The sequence below is a fragment of the Patagioenas fasciata genome, chromosome 4 (genome assembly GCF_037038585.1).
Source record: "Patagioenas fasciata isolate bPatFas1 chromosome 4, bPatFas1.hap1, whole genome shotgun sequence".
NCBI classification, from domain to species: Eukaryota; Metazoa; Chordata; class Aves; order Columbiformes; family Columbidae; genus Patagioenas; species Patagioenas fasciata.
In genome coordinates, this window is record NC_092523.1 from 13549324 (window position 1) to 13569942 (window position 20619).

Below are 20619 nucleotides of genomic sequence, written 5' to 3' on the forward strand. Positions count from 1 at the left end.
ACTTCTAGTTAAAACTTACAACAACAAATAATATTTATATTAATTCAGAGTAGATAGCAAATTATGTTTTCCTTTAAGTTGTCTTTTGATTTTTTGTGGGCACTGTTGCAATATTTGAAATTCAATGTATCTGTTATGTTTAGGTGAATTATGCTAATTTAATGATTAGCCAGTAAATGACCATAGACTCATAGAATACCAGGTTGGAAGGGACCATGAGGATGATGTGGCCCAAACTTCCATGGCATAAGCACAGTCTAGACAAGATGGCCCAGCGCCCTGTCCAGCCCAGTCTTAAAGGTGTTCAATGCTGGGGAGTCCACCACTTCCTTGAGGGGATTATTGCAATTGCTGATCTCAAAGTAATGAAGTTTGGGAGTTTACTTCTGCACTTCTCCCTTGGTAAAAATATCCCTTCTACTTCAGATAACTTTAAGAACAGCTTTTTCCAAGTGCATGATACCAAAGCAGATTATTACAAGTAAACTTCTCCCTTTTAATTTTAAAGTGGGATTTTTTTTGACACACTGAGGAATACAGCCCAGTCCTCAAATATGCTGCTTTTACGTTTGGCCTAATAGACCTTTATATCAGTTTTCTGCTTGATATTAACATGGGAAAAAGAATCAATCTGTGTTGCTATGAGTTAATCCAGTTGCAGCAAACACCGAGCAAGGCCAGGACCTGGCAAAATACTTTGACCTCAGTTTTTCCTCCTTAATTCTGGAGCATCCCGGGAGATCTCTTTGTGGTGAGGAGAATAGAAGTGGTGCTACTAGTGTTTGGATTTTGGCTTTGAATTACAGAACGTTTCTATGTGTCAAGGGTTCCTATCTTCCTGGCACAGCAGGACTGAAGTCTGAAGATTCGCCTCTTGGCATACTCTTAAAGATAGGTTTAACTTTAGGATACAGAAGGTCCACGTAGAATTCCTTTCTGTCTCACAGATTACCTGTGAGTAGCTGTTGAAATGTGTATCAACTCCATGCCTATAAAAAGGGATAATAGTGTTTTCTCTAACTTCCAGAGAATGAGGGCGTTACCCGCCACACGTGTTCATACTGGACAGGTTGTAGAAATATCTTGACTAGTGGTTTATATTTAGTCATTTCTGAGCCTGATACTTTAATGCAATTTTTGATATTTTGGCCCAAAGCACAGTTTTGGTCAGAAAAATGAACTGAAGCAGCATCCGTTCTTTCCAGTGGCAGAGGTAGGCAGTACCCAGTGAACTTGCTGGAAGGAGCATCCCTCTGCCAGGGAACATGAGGAGAGAGTCCGTCTGAATCTCACACTCAATACATGAGACTTGACAGGTCGGCACCTGCCCAAATCTGCTTCTGTCCTTTGGAGAAGGACTTTTGTCTGAGGCTGTTCCTGCACAGGTCATGTCTCTTGGAGGCGATCTTGGTTCTTTTCCAGTTCACACATTGGCACCAAGTCATCAGCTGAGCTCTGAGAGCAGTGTCTTAATTAAAGGAGGTAGAAGAAAACCACCAAGGCTTTCAAATCCCACTGTGGATTTGCAGTGCTTGCAGTTAGCAAATTTTTTTTTTTGTGTGTCGTAAACTGAACTGATTTTGTAGTATAATAATAAGTTGTTAGAATTCATTGGTATCTTTTGTACCAGAACATATTTGGGCCACTTTTGATGTGAGCTACATTGGGTAGATCAGAATTTGGCCCATGCAGATCCTTTCATCTGAGTATATCAGACTGCTTACAAGACGTTAATTAATTTAAACTTCACAACACCCTTGAGACCAAATACTGAACTTCATAGAGTTGTTTCTATATTTTCTGAAATATAAGCATGCTTAGAATTTCTGGGGAGTTTTTAAAGTCCAGAAGCAGATGATGAAGAAGAAAACCAACACTTATGATGCCCTTAATTGCTAATAAAATAGTTTTCACTCTGGAAAGAGGTTTATCAATAGTGGTCAAGTCCAACAATGAAAAATAGTTTTTTCTTATCATTGATTTTATAATTGCTATGTTTATAAATTTTAGAGTAGATAAGCAGGAATGCACTATTTACATGTAATAAAAATCTGAAGTGCATGACATGGCTTATATGTATTTTTAATAAGTAATTAACATGACTGATACAAATTAAATGTATTGAGTATTCAAAGGGAGCTTTTCATTTGCAGATCGAACTAACCTGTTGTTCTCTAGGTTGATCAATTGTAGTATTTTTGTTGCTAGAAAATTAGCATGTCAATATTGTTAGGAGGTGCATAATAGTAAAAACAGTCTGAGTAGTGGACCGATTGATTTTAAAAGAAAAAACTATCAAAGTTAAAGTTGCTATAGAAATACAAAGTGATTCATGTATTCAGATATCCTGCCTTTAAAATGATTTGTCCTAAAATTTGAAAGAAGTATCGGATCAGCCACACTAGGGAAAGAATTATGCTTTGCTGCGTACCTGGGGAAAGAGGAGTAAAGGAAGAAAGTGGGGCGAAATCACAAATGATGCAGGAACTGAGATTAGTGAAAGCTGTGGTGGCATTTGAAGTGCAGAAATTTTGGAAAGGCTTTGGCTGCTCCATGAACAGATGTGTGAAATAACTCTTAGGAACTTGGGGACAGACCTTTTTTGCAGGAGAAGAGTTGGCACTGGTTTTTCAGCTTGGGGAGTGTTAGGATTGGCAGGTTAGGCTCACAGCCAGAACGGGAGTGGACAATCAATGTTAGGGAAATCTGCAACTTCAGCTACTACAAAAATGAGGTCAAACTCTGTCTGAAATGCTTAAAACTTCTATTTGTTGGCTTCAGAGGTTCTTTGCTAAACAAAAGGCATCCTAATTCTATTCATCATATGCCTCAGTCGTCATGAGAAAAGGGACAGTTTAGCTTTAATTCCATTCCCTGTAAGATCAGTATATTTTTCTCCACACTTCTGTCTCTTACCTTACAACACAATTCTCCCAGTTTTTTTTTCTCAGTTATTTCTCAGCTGCTTTTCCCCAGGAGAGAGAAATGTCTCATTTTTCATGCAGCCTTTCGTTTGCTGGAGCTCACTATGTTACACCAATACACCACTGCCTGTTCCCACAGTGGGTCAGGCAGGTATCAGTGGTCTGTCTGTCTACACCATGTTTGCAAGTAAACTAGCGAACTGGCTTTAATATCAAGATTATTATTTCCTTGCAAAGTCAAATTGTCAAGACTGAGCTTCAGCAGTGAGAACTGGGTGGTTTTGGTCTGTTGTACCTGTTGGATATGAGAGTGGCTTGTGCTCTACATGGTCTGTCAGCTGCCAGGAACCTCTGACTCAGTTTGAAGGTATGACACGTGCTTTATGAGTATATTTTCTGTTGGCAGCATTTTCTGGATGTGCAAAGTCAAGTGACCCAGACTGTTTCAGCAAGGGGCTTGTCTAAACCAAGGTGTAGAAACTTCTTTAGGGAATATATTGTGAAAGGTGAGTAACTACATTCAGAATTCCTATGCTGACAGTTGTTTGTCTTCTCTTTTGAAGATAAAACAATCAAGTTATGGAAGATTACTGAAAGAGATAAGAGACCAGAGGGGTACAACTTAAAAGATGAAGAAGGAAAACTTAAAGATCTGTCTACAGTGACATCACTGCAGGTAAGCTGCTGTCTTTTTCCAAAATCCAGTTGTTTCTGTGTGAAGAAGGAAGTCATGGGAGCTAAGTTTGTAAAAGATATAAATATCTACTAATGCTAACCATATATATATGTTTATTCTTGAAGTTTTAGCTGACTGATAATGGTCTTAAATCCATTACACATTTTCAAGTCACAAACACTTCATGGTGTAGTGACCAACACAAACATGTTTAGAGGGTTTACATCAGTTTTATTCTCCCTGATAACTCCCTGATGACTTAACATGCTTTCACACAGGATTCTTTAGCCTGATGTGATGGAAGGAAGCATTCTACTTGCAATTAATATTGAACAGTGTTCCTGCCTCATTCAGAGCAACTGAGTTAAAAACAGTACACCTGATTTCAGTCTACTCTTTATTTCACTGGTGTAAAGGAGTTATCTCTTATCTGAAGAGTGGGATTTACATAAGTCTGTGCTCCCGTGAACGTGAGGCTCCTTTAGTGGCAGGCTAAACAAAAAGCTTTAACTTCTCTGTGTTCTTCTTTATACTATCTTGCAGATTGATGTGTGATAGGTTGTTTCTGATGCATGTTCGACAACACTGAATGGACCACAGCCGTACAGTGTTGAATGCTTTAGCAATAGGGAGTAAATTGGCAGTGTCTAGTTATTGAAGCATGACATTGAAGTGACACACAGGGTAACAATGAGGGTGCAATGACGAGTGATAGTCAGTGGTCTTGGCTTCTCAGGAGTATATGTGTATGTATGGTATGTCAGTACACATGTTGGCTTTGTTCTCGAAGACTTCATTCATTGCGTTTCACTGAGATTATAACCTTCTAACCACTTGGCTTTTTGTGAGAGAGACATTAAGTAGCAAAAGAAATACTGGAAGTGATTTACAGCTAACAGCAAACTCTTTAGCAAACACAAAGTATTGGCACTTAGCTGCTTGTCAGAGCCTCCTGCATATGTAGGACAGTGGCTCCTGCTGTGGGACTGGCCTGTTCTGAGGCAGCTGCCAGTGCCACCCTTCCCGCAGCGCTTCCCATCGCTGTGCCTGCCTCTCCTGGCTCTCCCTCCCGGCAGGAATGGCCTTGCCCAGCCATTCATCCATGGGGAAATTCAGCTTGCATTCACTTTGGGGAAGTTTTATAATGTCACTGTCTTTGAATGCTTGCTCTCCACTGAAACTCTGACCCTAGCAAAAAGTATTTGAAATCTTATTCTCTTTCTCATTTGTGTTTTGTTTTTTTGGCAGGTGCCTGTATTGAAACCTATGGATTTGATGGTAGAAGTCACTCCCCGGAGAATCTTTGCTAATGGTCACACCTATCACGTCAACTCAATATCTGTCAACAGTGACTGTGAGACATACATGTCAGCGGATGATCTCAGGATCAACCTCTGGCATTTAGCAATCACAGATAGGAGCTTCAGTATCCTTTATTATGGTTTCTTGCTCAGTGCTGATACTAGTAGTGGGGCTTAAGAGACCTTTTTAAAAAATATTTTTCTGCAAATTTTAAAATATATCTTTACTTACCAGAATCCCTGCAGTATTTGTAATAGAAAGTACTCAAATATAAAATACAGCTAAGAGATTGCAAAACCCAGGAAATTTTATGTGAAAAATAACAGTCTTGTAGTTGATTAATAACAAGTAAACAGGAAACTGATGCCAACTGAATGGTAAGTATCCACCTGACAAGAATAATCTTTGAAGTTATTTCATGATGACATTTTATGCTGAGCTACTCCAGCTTGTTTTGCTGAAAGGTCAGTCCTTACCCTGACTGTGCCCCTGGTTCCCCGTCATCCTGCTTCCCAGAACCCTTCTGTCTGAGCTGTGCAGAGGTTGGGGGTGAGGCTCACCTGCTTGGGGTGAGTTGTTGGGTCTGTGATTAACACAGTTACTGCTGTATCAAGTGCTGACACCATCCTGAAAGCTGTTACAGGATCAGTCCAGTCATCTGTGAGGCTGCCCATTGTACTGCAGCAGGGTGACGTGGAGGAAGAGCAGAAGAAAACATAGCCAAGGAAAGTGTTGCTCCGTGTTTTGAAGAACATAGAGGAACCAGTAAGAAAAGAAACAGGTTATGGGGTCAACCCAGAATAATGTCATTCTTCTTCAGCATTTCAGAAGGAGTTAGAAGAATATTCCTCTGTGGATTTGTACAAGGGACTATCAGATGTCAAAGTGAAGCTGTCCTATTGGGGGAAAATTCCTAAAACAAAGCACTTGTCCCTGGTGATTGTTTGTATTTCTTCCTTCATAGGCCAGATCATCTGTGGAGCTTAATGCGTGCTTTGTTAATGTCACAGGAAACATTTTCGTTAAATCAAAGAACTCTTAGTGTACTTAAAAAGCTGCCCTTTTAGGATTAAATGACAGATGCCTATACCCTGGGGACTGCAGGAAGTATCTTCTCGTTTCTGAGCGCATATTCTTTTTCTGTCTTTGACCTGTCTAGATTAGGCAAGGTAAACGCTGCCCTATTTAATAAGACTATTTGTATAGGACTAATCGATATGTGGCTCCTCAAAGAGCAGCTATGTCTGTCTCTGATATCCTTTAGTAAGAGAGAAAGAGTGGGAAAATAATTTGCCAGCACTTTTGTATGGAGAAGCAGGGTGGCTCCCCACAGCATCCTCCTCATTGTAGCTTCAGTTTCCAGTCTTATTTCTGTCCGGGACACTTTTATATGTGGCTACTGTGAATTCTTCTCTCCTGTGTCTCCTCCTCATGTAAAGCAGAGCAGTGAGTCAGAGCAAGCACGGCAGTCTCTCTGTGTCTGTGTATGATAACCAGATCACACTCCATAATACTAATGCAAGATAAGTCTTTGCTTTTGGCAGTGCCTTTTATTGTGTTAAAAGCTGTTTTGTGGATTGCCAAGAGAAATGTTTCTGACAACTTTTAAAACAAACAAATAAATAGTTATTATAGTTCATGAGAACAACATGAGTTTTTATTAAGTAATTTGTCACACTAAGAGCTTACTGACAGAAATATCAGCCACAAATGAATTTTTAAACCCCAAATGTGTGTAAATCCTTGAAAAGAACAGCCTTACTATGAGAGTTTTGATACAATCAGAACAAAAGTATTGTGAATATGGTAGTGTAAAATAATTAAGAGGCTGGTAGATAGATGAATGTCTGCTGTTTTGTGGATGAGGAAATAGAGACAGAAAATGTAAAGAAATGCCTGAGGAAAACTATACATTTCATAGCCCTGATTAACAACATTTAATTTACCCTTTGTATGAAAACACTTGTATGCAGGCTTTGGAAGCACTTGGCCTCCAGTGATGTGTCAAATTCTAGCAATATACTAGGAAAGAGGTGAAAAGCAGACTGAGTCTTACAATCATAACTACTACCATATGTCTTGATAGAACAACATGGATAGCAAAATTATTTGAGATGGAATAACTATTTAGGATGTTATTGCTCCTGCTCGTGTATCTTCAACCCCTATATTCTGTGACAGCTGTGCAGACTCTGTTTCAAGCACTAACACACTCGTGTCATTGAATATTTACTGATTAAAAAGTGGTTTAGAGTTTGTGGTTGAATCATTGATTTAACTCTTAAAAAATGATACAATTTATAGTAGCATGCTCGGTTTCTGAGTATGTTCTAGGAGTGATGGGAGAGAAATGAAGAATCTGCTTATGAATTTTAAGACAGGAAACTTTTCCTGTATCTGAGACAGTAGCTTTGAGATACTTATGTGGATGACTTTGGTATAACTCAATTTCTATCTTGGATTGGAATACAGATATTGCTGCTTCTTTTGGATGCACATGAATGAACATCTGGGAGGGCTGTGATGAGAGAGTTTAGGCAATGATAGTAGAGCACATTAGGTATAGGGATGATCAATGCTGGGGCAAACCATTTTTGCTATGCTGGCAATGGTGGCAGCAGATTGACTTTTGTGGCTGGATACCAGTACATATTCATGAGAGTAGACTGAGTTATATAGGCTGTATCCACTTCTGTTTCAGACAGTATAAACTGTATCTGTATTCACTTGTCCTATCCAGATCATCAGGCAGATTACTTTTACTTAACTCTTTGATAAATTGAAAAGTTGAGATAGGTGGTCCAAAAGAAGGTGAGATGGTTACAGAATAATACTCATATTGGAGAATTTACTGGGAGACCATCATAACTGGAAAAAGAGGATGAATAAGTTAAACTTGCTTCAATTTTTTCACAGGTATCTTTTTGTCCATATAGAAGCCTGTAAGTCCTTTGACAATTGCAAGGGCATGTTTTCTGCTAGATTTCAACATCTGTCCCATAAAGAAATTGCATGTATGTCCCATAAAGAAACTGCCTTTCTGTCCTACAGAAAACCCAGTTACATAAAACTGTCCTGGAAGTAGATGAGCTTCCGGTGGAAGCATTGAGTGTGTCGGTTGCAATTAGGATGAAATGTATTAAGATGAAACAAATTCTGCGGAGGAAACACTTTAAATTATAAATGAATGTTGCTGGGCTTGGTGCCTTCTGCAACACACTCAGGGAGAGAGGCAGGAGGAGGCTTGGGCTGTTTTAAAAATGCTTGCTTCACATCTTTTTGCTAGATGCAAAATGGAAAGGAAGCATCTTGCTACTTTACATACAAGGCTTGATTGCTTGAAGTACATGTTTAAAACAATAAATAGAAAACATTTTGGTTTGAAGTGGCATTTGTTAATAAGGGATCTGGCAGTGATGTGTGTTTGTCGTTCTACTTTCCCTCAGAGGCAGCAGAGCTCCATATAATGAATCTGTTTACCCGAGAGGCTGGTTGTGACAATGACACAAACAACAAACACAGTGCTAGAATTTCTGGACATTCAGCTCATGTTGGAACACATTTACAAATTGCAGGGAGACACTGGAGAAAGAAAGGATTAGCAGCAGTATGCTAGGATGTTTTTCAAGTAGAGTACTGTATCTTGTAGAATTTAATTTAAGAACAGCTGGGTCATAACCATTATTTTAGCAGTTTTACAAATCACTGGAACTGTTCATTTCTTTGAAAATGAAAACACAAAGCAATGCAGATCTTAAGTTAATTCTCTTTCTGTCTCCTTTGGAAAATATTTTAAATCAGCCTTGCAGAATTCAACCAGAATATACGCCTTAGGTAAAGCCTTAGGCAAATAAAATACAATTAGTGGTTTTCTGGTTTGCTTTTCTATTAGCATAAACTGGGGTAAAAAGCAGACAAGTGATTTTCATGCTAGGACTGTGTAAATTTTCATGAGGAATATGCAAGCCTTCTACACATTGCTTCCCACGTGTGGGCAGATTTGCTCAGTATCGTTTGGACAGGAGGAGGCAAGAGAGAGAAGGAGGTGAGAGAAGAGAAAGGGGGAAGGTCAGCTGGTAAATAGTTGTACATATGAGGCTTTTCTTCACTAAAAGGTTGAATGTGTTTGGTTGTGTTACAGAGAATGAGAGTCAGTGTCCTTAATTATAGATTACATTCTTCAGTGGAAAAAAAGGGAGGTAAAGGTTGCTTTATTTGTTAATGTTCAGTCTGAAATGGCTTAGCAGTGCTGCCCACAGCTTAAGCCTTTAGATAAGTCATCTTGGGTGTAGTGAATGAGAAAACAGGACTGCTGGAAGCATACTGATAAGGTTTACTTCACATCAGCAGCAATCTTTGGACTATCTAGCTGTACTAAATATTCTTTACGAGAATGTGTTGGGATTGCTCACAGAACTATGCAGCTCATAGCACTTGAACTCCCTTCATTTCCTGGTAGCACACTATTTCACTCTAGAGGCTGTCATGGCATTGCTATGGAAACAACATCACCGTTTCCAGCATGTACTCATCTTGAGGCTCATCTTGACTAAAATACTCATTTCTCAGTCAGATCAATATAGTCCAGGGTTATCCCGTTTTAATAAAAAATTCTTTCTTCTGTGTCCCAAAAGGGTTAAGCTAATTAGCAAATAGCTATTTGGCCTTCTTATAGTCTAATGTATTCCAGTATTTGAAGCATATCATGGATAGTCAGATTGTTAGGCACCGTATCTTGGGGAAATCTATTTACTTAACAAGAAAGCAACAACAAAAAAGAAAATAAATAGAACAAACAAAATAATATGGTACACTGATGGAGACCAGGTCTGTGGCAGCCCATTGTGCAGCTGAATAAAGTACTTATATAGGGCATATATATTGCTCTGGGAGAAGCCCCCAGGCTGGGGAAGATAGCTTGCCTTAGGAAATTCCTGTTACATGCCTCAGTTCTATGCATTTGAAAGCTGAACTGAAAGTACATCTACACTATTCTCTTGGCATTTGTGGAGCTGTAAGCTGGCAAGTTTATGCCCTTGAGTGAGATAAGGCTGTTTCTATAAAAAGTCCTCAGCCAGGATGACTGTGTACAAGCTGTGGGCACAAGGATGCGTTTTCTGCGCTCTCAAAAAATGCCTTAACTGTGTGAGAACCCGCTGCCACCTCCCCCAGCAGCACTGTTTTCCTCAAGCATACACCTTGTGTTTGGGGACTTGGCAGACATTATTTCTCTTCTTTTGAGAGCTCCATGAGTTACATTTTAGTACTTCCTATTCTATCAAGAAAGATTCTGCCAATCTGTATGACGTGTTTAGAAAGTATATATTATACCATGGAATCTTATTCTCACTGAGTTGCTACTAGCAACATATGAGTAGCTTTAACTCAAATTTGTGGGCTTCTTTTATTCTTTACTTCCTGGAGTCTCTTCTTCTCCCGCATGCGTTGTCACTGTCTCTCTCTCCTTTAAAGGAGAATGAAAATACCCGCAAAGCTAAAATCAGGTCTGTTTAGAAGCAGACGATTGCGGAGGTACTATGTACCCTGTTGTTATGGTTGAACACTCTCTTTTAAAGTGTAACTATTGGGAAATAGTTGCTTTGCTTTTCTAATTAAAACACTGCTATGTGACGAACTGAGGGAAAAAACCCGTTTTTTCAACAAGCAGATCAGATACTGGATTGATGTAATGTACTCTTTACTCTCTACTTTTTTCAGCAGGGGAATGCTGACCTTCTAGTAAAAATTAGAGTTGACAGTAGTAAGAATAAAGATTTTTGACACTTAACTGTCAACTGGAGGTTTTCTGTGCATTTTGAAAAATGTTGAATTGTGCTGTAATTGAGGCAGACTACTAGAAATGCTGAGGGCTCCAGTGCCCTATCCTACAAAGCCATGGGGAAGAACAGTATACAGAGGAAAAAGGATAAAAAATTAAAAAGAAGGAAATTCTATTGCATGAAATTTAAGTATCAATACTTAACTGTTAGATTCTTTGTTGCATTGGCATTTCTCATCTGCTGATAACGATATTGTAAATTGGTCATGATAGAGATCTTTCCTCCTCTGTATTACTGAAGTGCTTGACATACTTTAACACAATGAAATAATTTGCAATAAAAATATTTAAAATCATTGTACTAAAATTTTGAGGTTAGTCAGCCTTAGCTCCACTTTATATTCAGTGAAACGAAGAATGTTAGAGCCAAATAGGTTTTCTGGAATTTCAACCAGAATCTAAATGTTGCCCAGTTAGATCCCACTTTCTGTTGCTTCCATCCATAATCTAATTCTGCCTTAGATAAAGTGGCAAACTGTTTAGGAGAGAGAATACTGTAAAAAAGGGAACAGAGGTGAAGAAACAGTAGGAAAATGGTTTCATTTTGGAAAAATATCAGTGTGTGTTTGCTCTATAGAGATCTGTTAACTGCCAGAATGCAGTGGGATGGAATTTCAGTGAGCACAGAGGTTTTTTGCTGGGCATCACTTGCTTTACTGGACAGAGGAAAATAATTCAGTGTTTGTTTGGTTGGTTGGTTGTTTTTTAAAGATATGACAATTCTAACCTTGCAAAAGGTAATCAGATGCAAGGAAATCAGATGCAAAAACTTTGTTGATGACTGAAATGAAATTTTACGTTACCCATATTTAGCATCTAGTTATTTGATGGTGAATGTAGGAAAGGGATTGTAGTACCTAACTCTGCTTCTCTCTACCAAACATTTTCCTTTTAAGTTACTCTTATCTGAAGCAATGGAAAATATTTTCATAACTATACCAGGTGGAAATTCATTATTATCTGTTTAGCAATGATTAACAATTAAATTCAGGTTTGTTTTAAGCAATCTGATTTTTGAAGCTCTGCAAAATGGCAGTTTCCATTGACTTTGCCTCTTTGGGTTTGAGATCTTTCAGCTTAGAGTCCTTGTGCTTTCAAAATAAATTATTTTGAAATTACCTATGCAACTGTAGATATCAAATCACCCAGTAATTTGAGGAACATTTACACTGCAGTAGTTCAGTATTTAGTTTTGCTGAGACATGATTAATAGATTGGCAACAGGTACTATAGTTCTTACATAGCTCTTGTTCCTAATGCTGAATATTTATGTGTCAGCAAAGCGTCGTATGTATGAGTAGCAACAGATTATGGGTCATATACCAAGCCTCAGAAATAGGAACAAGCTCCAGCATGAGGCTTATAAAGTGCAGGTAATGGGACCACAAGAAAGTGCTGTCCTGTATACATATGATGGTGCTTAAGGGTATTGAAGAAAATTCTTGAAATCATGAAAAATAATGCCTCATTTCTGGAAAGATTCCTTGCATTAAATTGTATAAGCAATTCTCATAGTCTTTTTCAGATGCCTCAGAAAACTAGAGGATAAGGTTCTGTTTTGTAGCGAGGCCTGACATGTCTTTCATATCTAACTAGATTTTTCATGCTTTTTCCATACTGACTTAAAGCTTAACAAACACATCAAGTTTATAAAAGCTTGCTGGAATTGAGCTCTTTCAGACAGTATTTTTTGATGTGTTCAGTTAGTATTGTGCATATGGAAAAGCAAATATGACTGTATATTTGATCTGGTTACACTAGTTTTGAAGAGGAAAATAGGGGGGTTTGCTACTGTCAAGGTGAAGTACATATATGTTATTTCATGTCTAGAGTGCTGACCCACCCAAATTCTGATATTCTCCTTTTATTTTCTTCTTGGTGGGTTATTCAGATATAAATCCTTGATAGCATGAAAGTAAAAAAAAATCACTTTGTGTTTTCTTTAGTCGTTGGGAGGACTTCCTTATTGTGTTGAGAAGTTCACAATGGTATATGAAATAAATTCCACTGGAAATCAAGACACAGTTTTGTAATCGTATGGGTTTAGGATAGCTTGAATTTCCAAATACCAGAAGTTTATGCATCGTCCTAGGACAGGCGTATCAAAGTCATTTTCACTGGCAGTCACATTGGCCTCATTGTTGCCTTTGAAGGCCAGAATGTAATTTTAGGGCTGTGGAAACTACTTCTACATTCATACAGTCCTAAAATTGCATTTGGTGCTTTGAAGGCAACGGCAAGGCTGATGTGGCCCTGGTGAAAATGACTTTGACACTCCTGTCCTAAGAGATCCATGAGCTAGGAAGGTGTCTGACTCTTTGTTAGCTGATGTAAGAGTTACAGTAAATTTAATCAGTGTTTTTGGAGACAAAAAAGGTTTTAGTGAAATGCATTTTGGCCTCTTTTATATGTTTTTCATGCATCAATTTGCATTTACTTTTTATGATGTTTGTAACGTTAAGCCTCAAACTGTGATGATTTAAACAAAGTACAGTAATCACTTTATTTGTGTTCAGATATTAACTCCATACTACACCTTACCTATGTGTACAAGCAAAGCTAGGCAGAGTTCCAATGTCAAAATTGTATATGCACTGTAAAAAGAATATTTTGATATACATTATACAGGAGAAAGACAGCTCTTCACAGAATAAAACCCAATAATAATTTTAATGGAACTGTTAAGCAGTATTACTAGATATCAATGATGAAATAACTCCTGATTTTTCTTTAAACTGTTTTAGATTCTGTGGGGGTCCACACTAATTGGATACGTAATACTAGATAAATAATAATTAAGAAGAACATAAAAGGAGGAAAGAATTCTCTGCGAGGCTGGGGACCAGGCTGGCTTTGTGGGTGTGTAATTAAACAATGCATCAGGCACCTATTTTTGTAACCACAGTAGTCAAATGTGGTATAAAGTAAAGAATTTTAAGCTTTAAACAAGATATCTGATGTGACAACCAGAATAAGGATTTTAGAAATGTGGTAGCTGGAGAAGTTCTTTTTGTTGCTCGCTAGGAGAATGCAATAGGGATTCTTTTATGAAAGTCACACAAGAAGTGTTTTTAATGTCAACTGTGGAATAAAATTAATACATAGGTAAGTATGTGTAACGATAAGTTGTCATCTTTTTTGAACTGTGTAGAATCCTAATAGTAAACGGAACCTTTCATGAGCTCTCAACAGACTAATTAGTAAGAAAAATTCTGTGTGTCCCTACTGCAAAGTCCCAAGAGTGAACTGCATTTCTAGGATCACCTAAATGACTTTGTCTTGTAGACACTGACATGGATACAGCTTCCGCAACAGGCATTGAATCAGTTCTGCGCTCGTTGAGGTAAAAATGAGTCTAGTTTGCACACAACATTGTTTCTGATGTGGTCATCATCTATTGTAGAATATCTTAATTGAGTACAGTTTTTAAGCTTTTTAGAACAAGAGCAGTCATGTGTTTATATGATATCTTGTGCAAATTGCAGTCTTTATAACTAATTGCTGTAATTCAAATAATAAGTAATAATGATAGCCAGTAAGGTTGTGTGAGTAGGGACTATAAAGATCTTAAGGATGATTTGTTTCCAAGAAATACAGAGAAGTCTCAGGATCTTTTAGGAGGCTTTAGGTCCGGATTTAGGAAACTCTGAAAACCATGAATAAATTTGTGAAAGTGGTCTTTCAAGACTTGTTTGGTTTTGTGTCTTGCCAGAGGATCCTTCATGATCCTTGTCAGAAACAATTGCTTTTTAACTATTCTCATCACCTTAAGCTGACTCCTATCTCAGGAATTTGACTATCAGCCAGTCAGAGAGCACTGGATGACAGAGCAGGTCTGATAGCCAAAGGAACAATATCAGAGCTAATTAAACAATATTTTAGCATTGAATCACTGCCTGAGACTCTCCTGCCAGACAGCTGAAGTGCACAGTGCAGCAAAAGCAAACAATACATGGCTGGAATGTCAGACACCAGGGTCTTCAGGGCCTGGGATACTGCTATGGAAATATTCCCTATCTAGCTGTCCCCCAAAAATAAATAAATTGGAAGAGTTGAGCCTGGCTGTGAAAAACTAATTATAGCTGAGGCCTTTCCATTCTTGGCAAAGGCCAGTTTCTTTTTCTGGAGTTGTTTTGAAAGAAGTTAATTTAATGTGATTTGAACATTGCTATAGCCTTGGGATAATTACTGCACTGCAGATTTATTGTTTAATAAAAATATTAATTTGTTAATCAGAATACATAATTTTCTTACTTATCACTCCTGTCCATACACAACTTGAATGAATAAGTGTGTGATTGTGTTATCCTTTTAATGGATTTCTTTATCTAACCCTCTGTCTTCCCTGATGCAGTTGTCCCCAAATAGACACCCATACCTATTATTTTAATGATGCATAGGTAAGGAAAAACGTAGCCAGAGGCATTAAAATACTCTCTTTTTTTTTTTAATATTGTATAGTTACTTGTAAAAAGGAAAAAGAAAATTGACTGGAGTTGCAGCAAATGATAAAGAATACTGTGAAATCCCGAGCCCATAAAAGCCATTTCAGAACTGAGCTTTCTCAAGTTCGTTGCTATAAAAGAAAGAAGGAGCACTTAGAAGACCTGAAATGAATGTTAGCATCACCAGACATATTTCCTTTTTCACCCTAGTGGTTTATTACATTAGAATTTTCAGGTTTTATCCAGAATCTGAGATCCTTAGCAAAGGAGATGTCGCAAAATGAGTGGAATCCACCTCACTCAAAGGAGAGAAGCAGCAGTGTGTTTTACTGAAGTAAAATAATGATTCAACAGAATTAATGAATTGGATGTAATTTACCAAAGATAAGAGTGGTTTACGAGGTTCACCAAGTTTGATGGCAAGGTTCACCTTATTAATTACTTCATGGAGGAAATATATAGAGGAAGATTGAGTTATCCTCAAGTTAGAATGATTTACACAGAGACTGGAGATGCAGATGGTTAGGAAGTGGTAAGGAAGACCCCCCCTGTTGAGTCATGAGGTTCAGAATGGACCCCATCCCCTTCTAAACTCCGTATGGAGCCTACATGTGGCTATGTCCAATCTCAGTCCCGGGCTTGGTTAATGGTTTATGTCAAAGAAGGGTAGCGATACAAGGAATAGGGTTAAGCAATACAGAGGTTGTAGTGATTAATACTGAATGGCCACATGGATTGGTAATATTTCATTACTATCAAGTTACCAAGGCAAACTCAAAAATACTGTACTACAAGGTTGTATGTGATATTGCTTACCAAAGATTTGCCATTGGTGAAAGGTCTCTAGGTGTCTCAGAGCAACCTTGAGAGGTGTCCCAGCTCAAGGGTAGATCACCCCCATACAGCTACGCTGCCCAACGGGGAGAGCTCCAAGAAGGCTCACCCAGGCTGTCACATTTATCGAACAAAGTAGTTGGCTTGTGGTCAAATCATCTTTCTGGTAAAGGTGCGCATGAGATTCCATGTACCCACAACTTTCTTTATTCCTTGAGAAATTAGGCTTGGAAAACCACGCACTACTCATACATCTCTTGGATGACATGTGCTCTGGGCCCACAGGCACTGGTGCTCCCTGTGCCACTCTGCTCCTTTGTGGGGGAGCTGGAGAAGTTCATGGCCCAGCCACGGCTCAGGCCTTTGGCTCTTTTGGAGCCTCTACCAAACCACCACCAGTCTGGTCAAGGGGGTTGAGCACACCCGTCACAGAGGGACTTGGGAACGATAGCAAGGAATATTAAATTACAGATGAAGGGTCACATAATGGAGCTGATACTCAGCCAAGTAGCACTCATATTTTAGTGTAATGGGGCTGCAGTCAATGAAGTTATTCCTGTGGAAATGGATAACAGCATTCAGTCCGAGATTTATTGTCTTACTAATTTTATTTCTTCAGTTGATGAGTTTTAATCAGTATGGTGTCATTGTGGAAGCTTTTAAATTGCATACTTCTGTTTCCCTCTGGATTAATTTCTCATTGAAGCATTTTAAAAATGAGCCATTCTTTGTTGCCACAGGTGCAGGTGGTATATCCAACTTAAAAACATGTATTATGAATTTATTGAAATTTAGACAAAAAACCCATTTACACAGTTCTAGGTACAATTATACAAAAAGATAATGTATAAATAATTTAATCAGCTCTGCCAGAGGGGAGAATTCTCTTAAATGAGTCTAATTATTCTCGTTCCCATGTGAGTTTGGACTTGAAATTAACCTTGCAAAGCATAATCTTTTGAAAGTATTAACATGAAGAAGAAAATATAACTGGTTTTACTCATTGGCTGAAATCTTTTATCTTGAAGAGTATACCGTACAGGAACAGAGGCGTCATAAAAATACTCACACTGGGTATTGTAAAGCTTGCAGTCTGTACCTCTATGTTCTGTTAGTCTTTAAAACCTGAGACTGCGGAGGCTTTTCTCACTATTGAAGTAGCCAGGGTACTTGTTATTAATGTGGAAGTTTCTATCTTATCTGTTGTCATAATACTTGCAAGGACTGCACTTTAGTAGTGCTGTTGCATACGACATTGCAATAGTTAGGGGAGGTCACTTTTGGGGCCTTTGGAATAAAAATACCCTGTAAATAAAGGCAATATTAACTTTAACACAGTTACAGCACCAGAGTTAAGAATAGGTCTATTTTAACTGTTCGTACTGACTACAAGCTGTGTGACTTGTCTGGAATCAATGTTCTGAAAGCACATCAAGCAAACGAACAGGCATACAGCTGTGAATATTGAACCCCTTTGCCTTGGAGAATAATCTCGGTGTTTCAGAACTCCTGGAATCCGTATTTCTCTGCAGTGCCTAGAGACCAAGCTGATGGACATTTTTGCAAATCCTTTCACATAAGTTAAGCAACTAGTTAATAAATAGTGCCAAAAGGTTTGAATCAGGTGTCTTATATAATTTAGTATAGCTAATTTGGAAAACTCTCACTGTGGAGTTTTTGATGAGAACTGAATCTGTTCCTCATTTTCATTTTCACATTGCTCTCATTCAGTGATTTCTTGGCAATGCGAGCTTAGTTGCAGTCAGAAATATCAGTATAAATTCCGAATATAAGCCTTTAGTGTTTTTAAAGTACCTGTTTTTCAGAAGTATCTAGTTATTTTTTATTTTGATAATTTTATGTGACTACTTCCATAACAAACATGTAGGGAAGGAGAGAGCGTGATGCTATAGAAGACACTTCTATCTAGCTAAATTTTGCAAAAAAAATTAGTCCTTTATGACTTTAATTGCAACTTGAGTTAAAATATGGAATTATTCTACTCTACAGGGGTACAAATACTGCTGTATTGGGCTTTTTTGAAAGGTATATGGAAGACTAAATTGCATATAGGGAAATAAATTCTCTAAAGAGTCTATACCCTCCAGCTGGAAGTTCTGTGTCTGCCTTTTAATAGGCAGATCTTCCTCAGCTGCATGGGATTTTAATAATTATCGAAAAGAAATTTCTTTATGGTATTATCAGTTAGTGCATAGGTTATTCATTAAAAAAAATAGATACGTTATCTCTTCTTTCAAAGTGGGAAACAATCTCTGGCTACTTTTTAAATGGAGTTTAGAAAGTTATATACGTTGTATTTCTGTGTCTTACCAGACACTGGATTCAGCAAACCAAGTAAATCCCTCTCAGTTATCTTCTGAACATCTCATGGATTTCAGGAAAGAAGATTTGTGAATTATGAGATAATATTGCTTGAGTTTATAATTTGTTCTTGCCTTATTGTGTTGAAGTTGCACTCTTACCTTGGAACCCTTGCTAGCATGTCATACATGGTGCCACTTATCCTATTGCATAGAATAATACTGCCTAAGAAAAGCTGAGATAGGTGACTTAATAAGTCTCTTCTATTAATAATTTATATGTACCTCAGGCTCTTCTGGTATTTATGTTCCAAATGTAATGTTAAACATCCCACAGTAGTTTCAGACAAATCACAATTAATTAAAATGCAAATATATTAAATAAATATGACTCTGCAGCCTTTCAGTGATTGAGCACTGTACACAGGAAAGTGCAGATGTGCATTTGAAAAGGCAAATCTTTCTCTGTTGACTCATCCACTTAATTTTGTTCTCAGCTGCGTGTATCCAGATAATTATTTCTTTGCTCTTGAAAACTTGCATGTGCATATGGTTGTCACTAAAGCAGGCATGTGACTGTGTCTACAGATGAAAATGCAGGCGTTTTACTAAATACATTTAAAATATGTAGATGATTTCTTTCAAGTAATATTTGTGTAATGGAGACTTGGGGCTTTCTTGCTGCATTTTGGTTTTATTCTACCGAGATACTATCATTGGAGTGCAAAGTAATTCTGGTGTTACAAAGATCAGAATGAGATCTTTCAAATTTAGAATGAGTTTTTAGACTGGTCTGCATTCTGGGGAAAAATTCCATAAGACAAATGTAATAATAACAAAAGAACCTCTCAGAACCAACTAACCCAGAAAAGAACTGTGTGAATGCTCACATGCCTGGAGTGCTGTGGATAGAGAGGGGAGAGAATGCTAAATTGGAGTCCAGAACTGTTGCTCTTGCTGGCCCTTTAGCAGACTTTTGCCAAGTCTTTGCCACTTCATGCCTCAGTTTCATTACCTGTAAAACACTGACATTGACTCTCCTTTGCTTTGAACTTAATGAATGAAAAATGTTTCCTAATAATACTTGCAATTTCTTGCTAAGTATCCCCAATTCCAAATGAAACTTGAGATACGAAGTCCAGGAGTTGCAGGTTTGGTTCAGAAGTTTGGTATTTAAGTTCTGTCCATGGCTTCCTGTTCAGCCTTGAATAAATCTTGTTAGTCCCTTAGTGCTCAGGGACCCTGGTTCCCATCACCTGCCAGTTAAAACAGTGCCATCTTGATTTTCAAACTCACCTCTGTGCTTCTCATGTTTTGTAAGTTTTATGATGTTAGAAGACAGAAATAGAGAGCTAAATTAGGCACACATCTGGCTGAAGCTTGAGATATTAGATTGTGAGAAGCAGGGGCAATCTTGTGCTGACAGTGGTGTGCTGAGCATAAATGTGAGGCTGTTGCCAAGGAGCACCACTCCAGCACACAGACCTCCTCATTATCCACACTGTACAAATGTGTGTTACCAATAAGACAGGAGATGTATTGAATATATCATCCTATCTCTGGGTAGAGCAGGATCTCAACAGTAGCTTAGTTTTTATACCTCTTGTTTACCTAGCACAGACAAGTTCTCTTTCATGGCTAGTTCTAGCTGAGTAGCTGGAAAGTTATTGCTAGTGCAGCCTCTTTAGCTGTATCCGTATCTTTTCTTCTTCCACTAATATCTCTTTTTCTTCTAACTTTGGCTATAATCCTTGAGTTAAGAAACCTCAGAAGTCCACAGAAGTGTGTTAATGTTACTTAATCTCTTCTTTGTATGCACTTTGTACTTGTTCTTTATATTATGAACAACCCATTTACTTTGTGCTTGCACAGCACTTAGAATAATTGTCTGTGACTCGGCCTTCCAGCAGTTCTTATGCTTTCTGGTAGCCCTGATATGAGGAAAAATACAGGAAAAAAAAAGCTGTCAGAAGCCTTTGTACTATCATAATGGTACTATCTAAACACCTTTGATGGAGATGTTTAACGGCCAATCAAAATCAAGCCATTTAAGTTGATATTTTCAGCAAATCACCACTGATGTGAGACTGTTGCCAGAGTTCCCAACTCCAGTATGATATCTCTAGAATCATTTTCATAACGACCATGGGATTAAAAATGGAATTGGGCTGATATTGTACCACTAAGTAATCTTCAGGTATGGATCAATACCTTGTATTAGCAGATATTATGTCCAAGAACACTTGAAGGAGCACACACTTATGCAGCAGTCTCTGCT

General features: G+C 38.1%; 1 protein-coding gene across 7 annotated transcripts in view; it reads left to right on the forward strand.

Annotated features, from left to right (window-relative positions):
• The window catches only part of PPP2R2C (protein phosphatase 2 regulatory subunit Bgamma), a 201984-nt gene that overhangs the window by 145678 nt on the left and 35687 nt on the right, over positions 1–20619 (forward strand). For all 7 annotated transcript variants that reach the window (XM_065837458.2, XM_071808560.1, XM_071808558.1 and 4 more), the window contains 2 exons: positions 3488–3600; positions 4849–5026. In XM_065837458.2, the coding sequence (XP_065693530.1) occupies positions 3488–3600; positions 4849–5026 (291 nt within the window). The remainder of the gene's footprint in view (positions 1–3487; positions 3601–4848; positions 5027–20619) is intronic.